Source organism: Primulina huaijiensis, chromosome 5 (genome assembly GCF_012295235.1).
Source record: "Primulina huaijiensis isolate GDHJ02 chromosome 5, ASM1229523v2, whole genome shotgun sequence".
In the NCBI taxonomy this organism is placed as follows: Eukaryota; Viridiplantae; Streptophyta; class Magnoliopsida; order Lamiales; family Gesneriaceae; genus Primulina; species Primulina huaijiensis.
Genome location: NC_133310.1, coordinates 4,776,894 through 4,784,657, shown reverse-complemented (window position 1 = coordinate 4,784,657; position 7,764 = coordinate 4,776,894). Strand labels below are relative to the sequence as shown.

Sequence of the window (7,764 nt, the reverse complement as noted above, 5' to 3'; positions counted from 1 at the left end):
TTGGTTTTAAATATCCATTTACAACCAATGGGCTTCGTACCTTTAGGCAATGGGACAAGATCCCATACGTCATTGTCCTTCATGGACTTTATCTCCTCATTCATGGCATCATTCCACTTTTGAGAGTTAGAACTTTCCATGGCTTGACGGAAGTTAATAGGATCATCCTCCATCAATCCAATGTCTGCCTCATGTTCTTGAAGAAATACAATGTAATCATCTGGCACTGCATTTCTCCGCTCTCTAGTGGATCTCCTTAATGGCATAGGTTCTGGAGGTGCTTGAGTTTGTTCATCTGGAATGGGAGGATCTCTAATATTATCTTCCTGTATTGTGTCTTGGTCAAAGTGAGGAATGTAATCCTGATCAATTTCCAAGACACCTGTGGGAATATTTACATATTCCTCTTCAAAGACAATATCTCTTACTTTATCTCCCCCCGCAAACTCAACATCCTCAAAGAACCGGGCATTTCCTGACTCAAAAATCGACTTACTTGTGGGATCATAAAACTTGTACCCCCTGGATCTTTCATAGTATCCAATAAAATAACAATTAACCGTCCTTGAGTCCAGTTTCTTTTCATTAGGCTTGTGAGGCCTTACCTCAGCTGGACATCCCCAAACGTGCAGATGCTTAAGACTAGGCTTTTTACCCGTCCAAAGTTCATAAGGGGTTTTGGTCGATGCTTTAGTTGGAACCCTGTTAAGGATATATGCTGCGGTCTTTAGTGCTTCTCCCCAGAGTGATTCTGGTAAGGTAGAATGACTGATCATACTCCTCACCATATCTTTAAGCGTTCTGTTTCGTCTTTCAGCAACACCATTCATAGTGGGCGAACCCGGCATAGTGTACTGTGGGATGATACCGTATTCCTCTAAGAATCTTGCAAAAGGTCCTGGACGTTGTTCACCTGAACCGTCATATCTACCATTGTATTCACCACCACGGTCAGATCTAATGCTTTTAATCTTTAAGCCAAGTTGATTTTCAGCTTCAGCTTTATAGTTTTTGAACACATCCAATGACTGTGCCTTTTCATGAATGAGATAAATGAAGTCATATCTTGAAAAATCGTCTGTGAACGTTATAAAATATTGTTGACCATTCCAAGAAGCCGAAGGGAATGGTCCACAAATATCAGTATGTATAAGTTCTAAGACGCCTGAACACATGTTGGCTTCAAATCTCCTTTTGTTGGTTTTTTTTCCCTTTATACAATTAACACAATTATTAAAATCTGTGTAATCTAAAGGTTCGAGAATTTCGTCTGACACAAGTCTCCTTATTCTCTTTTCAGAGATATGACCCAGTCTTTTGTTCCATAACGCAGCTGAATTCTCACTGGTTAATTTTTTTTTAGTGCCTCCACTTGTTTGCAGGGATTCGTTAAATGAAGCAATAACATCCAAAACATAAAGATTATCGTATCCTGATAAAGAACCAGAACTAACCAATTTTGAATCGAGAAACAAACTGAATATTCCATTTCCAAAAGAACAAGAATAACCAAATTTGTCCAATGCAGAAATGGAAATCAAATTCCGTCTAAAAGACGGTACGGCAAATGTTTCATAAAGATCCAAATATATTCCAGTCTTTAACAATAATCTAAATTTCCCTATTGCCTCAACTTCAACTTTGTTGCCGTCACCAACATTGATGAATCTTTCAGCATCACTTGGTTTTCGGCAATCCAGGCAACCCTGCATATACACACTGATGTGAGTTGTTGCACCAGAATCTATCCACCACGTATGTCTAGGCACTGAAGTTAAATTAACCTCAGAACAAACCATATTCAGACGCATACCTTTCTTAGCACGCCAAGCGTGATAATTACTGCACTGCTTCTTCATATGCCCATCACTGCCACAGAAAAAACAACCAGAACTTTGAGAATCACTAGGATTCTTCTGTTGTTTCTTCGGAGGCTGTGTATCCACAGCTTGTTTATCCTTCTTTTTCTTTCCTTTAACCTTCGAAGTAGAGGCATAATGAGCACTTTCTGTCTTATCTTGCTTCAACCTTTCCTCTTCCTGGACACAGTGCGAGATGAGCTCATTCAGAGACCAAGTCTCTTTCTGACAGTTATAGCTCACCTTGAACTGGTTAAACTGAGGAGGAAGAGATATCAAAACCAGATGCACTAGCAAGTCCTCAGAGAGGTCAAGCTTCAGTGCTTTCAACCTTGAAGCAAGATGAGACATTTCCATAATGTACTCCCTGATGTTGCCCTTACCCCTGTACCTCATTGAAACTAGGCTTGCCAAAAGTGTACCAATTTCAGACTTTTCACTTTTAGCAAACCTCTTTTCGAGGTCTTGAAGGAAAGCCTTAGCCGTAGCAATGTCGCTAGACATTGTGCCCCTGAATGTTTCTGGAATGGCCCTCTTCATGATCATCATACACATGCGATTCGATCTCTCCCACCTTTCAAACTCCCTCTTTTCATCAGAGGTACTCTTATCCGTAATGACGGGAGGAGAGTCAACCCTTATCGCAAGGTCCAAATCCATGACTCCGAGAACTATCAATAAATTCTCTTGCCATGATTTAAAATTAGAGCCATTTAACATAGGAATAGAATTTATGTTGGAATGAATATTTGCAGGAGTCAAATCTGAACAGAGAACAAAAAAACCAAATATACATGCTCAACCAAATATTCAAATAAAATAATCAATAAATTCAAATAATGTAAACTCCCATAAACAGAATATCGAACACTCCATTAATGTTTCATCTTTGGACAAAAGATTAACTTGTAAGTGATATCCTGGCGCAGCAGTCAAACACTGATAGTAACTATCATGTCAAATAACAATCTTCCTTTGGGCCAATTTATTATTCACATGAAAAACCGAATAACTATCACATGTTTACCACCACAAATGCATATGTAATTATATTAAATATTAACCTTCCTTTGGGCCGATCAATATTCATATAAATCACATATACCCAAAATCCTTTTGTATTTCAAAATAAAATTAATTTCCATAAAAGAGGTCACTTTGGCGACATTTTATTTCAATTAATCAATTTAAAAAATACATATAACCTTCTCATTATTTGAATTAATGAATATTTAACCTTAACCGAATAAACTGAACCCAAAAAAAAAAAATTTAAAATTTTTTTTTTCGGAAATTTTGTACGGGCCGGGCCCGTACGAATCGGACCGGCCCGAATCCTTACCCGACCCTAACCCGTACGGGCCGACCCGAATCCGTACCTTTTTTTTTTTTGTAAAAAAAAAATTTTTTTATTCCAAATTTTCAATTTTCCTCTAAAATATTTTTTTGAACAAAAACTAGAAGGAAAATCGAAATCTTATACCAAATCCTTAAAATCTTCTTCAACCAAATCTTTTTTTACCAAAAATAAAACTTTAAAAGATTTGATTTTCATCCAAAATATTTTTCCAGATCTGAAACCATATCAAAAAAAAAATTTTCAGATCTGAAACCATATCAAAATTTTTTTCAGATATGAAGCCATATCAAAAAAATTTAAACAAAATTTTTTTGACAGATCCGGATCCAAATAATATCCAAAAATTTTAAACAAATCTTAATGATTCAAGCATGAATGGCTCTGATACCATTTGTTGGGGAAAACCCATAAACCGCAGAATCCATCATGATAAATCATTAAGAATTTGATTGAAAACTTAAGCGGAAGCGTACTTGATGCCATAATCCTGAATTCTTTAGAACGTGCCTTGATCTTCCAGATCTACGGGCTCTTTCTTTGAGAGAATCCTTTAATTTTCTCTTCAGAACTATTTTCTTAATGGGAGAGAGAATAGTGAAAGTGATAACGCGATATCTGGGGTTCATGACCCACACATATATATAATATTATCATTATCTTCTGATATTTCTGTTTTAGCCCATCATAAAAATAGAAATTACACTTATGTCTCTACACATTAAAGGCCCAACAACCTATCAGATACATTAAAGTCCAATAACCCGAAACCTTATTTGATCACTTTATTTTGGGCTTAACTTAACAGACAACCCACACACATAATTATTCACATATAAGCCCATATAAAAAAAAAAGTGGCAGAGAGTAGCAACAAATATACAAGAAAATCAACGTTGTATGTTTAGCATCAAATTTTGAAGTTGTATCTAATGGATATTTACGTGCAAGATACGTGCTCTTTCGCTAGTTTCGTCGAATGTACTAGGTGATTCTTAGAGTTCGTATTTTAAATTTTAACCTAAAAAGAAGAAGTAAAAGCTAAATTCTTTAAAAGCAAAATTGCAAGAGAGCAGTCTTATAAGGATCAAGATCCTCTGCTGTGGGAGAACCACAGCAGAGGTACTATGCATTATTTAAAAAAAATCATTTTCTTAAAAAAATCGATATTTTTATATTTTAATTATTTCGAAATCAAAATTATATTTTTTAAAACTTTAAAAAATATATTTTGAAAAATTATTTTGTAAAGTCAAAAATTAAGACGACGTAATCCAACTGCATGTAAATCTAAGAAATATGAAAAATGAGTAATTAACTGATTTTAATTGCTATTTGATTATGTGACATACATGTTTACATGTTAAATATGATTTTATTATCATCGTGCATAAAATTGTATTTTTAAGGAATATTCAAGTGACGATCGAAGAACAAAATGTTTTTATTAAATAATTATTTTTTAATTATTTAAAATATGGTTATTGCTTTTAGTATTTTCGAAAATAAAGGGTTTTGAGGTGATATTATACGCCGGGACGTAATTTTTATCGGTGTCAGTTTTTCAACAAAAATATAAACTTTTAAATAACCCGGCTATTAAATTCACCAACCTATTTTTATCAAACCACTTTTATGATTTTATCAAATCCTAATTGAGACTAATGGGCTTAATTTAAGTGGCTTGATAGGCCTAGCCTGATTAACAAATTATATTAGCTATTTAAAAGTTTTAATCACCAAAACCCTACACTTTTTGCATCAAGAAATCGGCCACCCTCTTTAAAAATCTGAAAACTCTCTCTCACAATCTCACGGCACACACAACACACTTTGGGGAAGGAAATTTCGAAGGGGTGCTAAGGAAACAAGCCTAGGTTTCGTCCCGTTCTTCGTCGTCAACGTTTATTCGTGCGTATATAACGCAAAGGCACGCCATACATTTCATTTTCTCATCCATTATACCATATTATTGTTTGAATTATTGTATGCATGAAGAACATGAAATTATTTTCAGAATTTTCGGCATATTACATGTATATATGAGAAAAGATGACTTTTGATCCAAAGGAACTTGTTCTAAGCATGTTAAGGGGCTGCCATGATGTCATATTATGTTTAAGCAAAGCTTTTGTGTAAATTAAAGTCCCACACACATACCCAAGTTACGGCAGAAACCAAAGAAACAAGAACAAACGTAAGTTGCTGTTTAGGGGTTTGGGGTGTACGGGTTCCATGAAAAGAGGATGGGCTTGGCTTGGGTCAGGGCTCGGCTAGAGGCTGTCATGGGTCAGGGTGAGAGTCCTAGCCAAGCTAGGACTCGAGTAGGGGCTGGGGAAAGAATCCTAGCCATGCTAGGACTCTACCTGATAAGCTTTCCAGGAAGTGCGCAGGGTTCGCGCTGCTTCCAGGGGTTTGGGGCTCGGTCTGGGGTTCAAGGGCCGGGTCAAGGTGATGCACTAGAGTCCTAGGAGGGTGCTCAGGTGGTTGGTTCAAGGGCTGGGCTCGTTGGTAAGGGTTGGGAAGCAAATCAAAGAGTCCTAGTTCCATAAGGATTCTCGGCCAGCTTAGGGGCTGTTTTGGGTTGCTCGTTTTCGTTGTTTGGGTTGGGTTCTTAGTGGTCTAAGGGTCCATTAGGGTACTTTAGGATGTTGGTCAAGTTTTGGATCAAAGTAGTTTGGGGGTAATTCGTGAAAATTGAAAATTGGCTCAGGGTCGAAGTTTAAGTGTCAAATTAGGGTTTTTAACTAATGAAAATTGGAAAACGGCTCACGGGGGACGTGTCATGGTTCATAAGGGCTAAAATAATATAAAAAGACTAAATTTTGAATTTAGGAATTTTATATTAAAGTTTGGGATTTTTCGGGATTAAAACACCGTCAAAACAATTATTTAAAGATAAATGAAAAAGTCTAATATTTCAGCTAAATAAAATTATGGAAAAATTCATGTAAGCTTAAATAATTATTTGGGACATGTTAGAGTCAAGAAATCAAGAAAAAAAAGTCAAAAACGTAAAATGTCGAGTCCAGGGGTAAAACGGTCTTTTTACACCTAAAAATATGTATAGGTCATGGCAGTGCCCTAAATGCTGTTTTTATGATATTATGATTATTTTTAAATGTTTATGAAATGTTCATGATTAAAATATGATTTTTTAAATGTCTAAGAGATTTTTATGATTTAAGGAAGACATTTAAAAGACATGTTGCATGCTTGGTTTCAAAAACAAAAATGGTATGTTATGCACGATTTTTTTAAAGTGATGAAAACATAAAAACGTTGAAGGAAGTGAAGTAATTGTGACTAATTCGATAATGTTGGAGATATCGTGAGGGTGATGGTCCCAGTAGGAGCCCGACGATCGTATTTTCATCATTACGAATATGTGGTAACGGTAAGAATGAGAATATCATGAGGGGAGAAGGCCCCAGAGGGAGCCCATTTATGGGAGAAGGCCCTGGAGGGAACCCCGACGATCGTATTTCTATTCGAAAGAGGATAGGCCAAGGCTCAGTTGACGGGTGAGAGTGTCGCTGATGTCCCCGTCGCCCAGTACTGTGGTTACATGTAGATGGATCCATCGACTTTTGAGGTTTATGTCATGATGAGGAAAGTCACAATTAACGATTTGAATTCAAACAAAGGAAAAGGAAAAAAGGAAAAGGAAAAAAGAAAAAGGAAAAATGTTTATGATCATGAAAAATGTTTATGTTATGTCATGTTGAGGAAAAAGAGAAAGTTAAAGTTTATGTTTGCATGTCATGAAAAGTTATTTTTACTTACAAGTATTTTCACTGTTGCATGAGGTTTTATAAGTATTATTTGTTCTAAAGATTATGATGTGTTGAGTCTTTAGACTCACTAGGTGTGATGGATGCAGGTGAGGTTGAGGGAGGTCTTGACGGATGATTTGACTGGACTGAAGGCGCACACAACCAGAGGACCAGCGCTTCTATTTTTTCGCATTTACGACTTATGATTCATGATTAATGTTAAAGATTTTTAAGACTATTTATTTATGCTTTTTGAGAGGTTTAGTATGGGCTATACTTTTCAAACTTATTGCTTTTTAGGGTTGGTAAAACAGTTGACGATTTCATTTTATGACTATTGCACTTGATTTTTAAAATGCTATTTGGTTGATGTTTTATTTAAAAGGGTAAAATATTTTATAAAAAATATTTTCACTGGCCGAAAATTGAGTGTTTTATAAAAAAAAAAATTCTAGTACTTTTGAAGCAATCTAAAGATAGACGTTTCATATTTTTTCTTTTTTTTTCATTGTTAATTTTTCTCATTCTTTTTTTAAGTTTTAAATACAAAAAATATTTTTTCCTTTCTTAGATATTTAAGAAATAATCCAATTTTCAAAAAATAAATGTAAAAAAAGACTAAGCGTTTGAACAAGAAAATTTATACAAGATAAATTTTTTTATATCGTGTCAATTTTTTGGTATTATTTTTAATTGTTCGATAGGTACAACTTTTTAAAATTTTTTGTACATTTTTTTAATTGGACTATTTCTTATATCCTTAAAAATATAT

At 35.0% G+C, this 7,764-nt stretch overlaps 1 protein-coding gene across 1 annotated transcript; it reads right to left on the bottom strand.

Annotated features, from left to right (window-relative positions):
* Positions 1-1,669: 1,669 nt before the first annotated feature.
* Positions 1,670-3,037, bottom strand: LOC140977822 (uncharacterized). Its single transcript, XM_073442556.1, has 2 exons — positions 1,814-3,037; positions 1,670-1,706 (listed from the first exon to the last, which is right to left on the bottom strand). Exons 1-2 carry the CDS (start codon positions 2,577-2,579, stop codon positions 1,678-1,680), a joined length of 795 nt encoding a protein of 264 aa, XP_073298657.1. The 5' UTR covers positions 2,580-3,037; the 3' UTR covers positions 1,670-1,677.
* Positions 3,038-7,764: the final 4,727 nt, after the last annotated feature.

Excerpts from the sequence above, each read along its gene's own strand:
- LOC140977822 (XM_073442556.1), bottom strand. The coding sequence starts at position 2,579 with ATGTTAAATGGCTCTAATTTTAAATCATGGCAAGAGAATTTATTGATA. Across the intron at positions 1,707-1,813 it reads CGCTTGGCGTGCTAAGAAAG|GGTTGCCTGGATTGCCGAAA; the intron begins GTATGCGTCTGA and ends GTGTATATGCAG.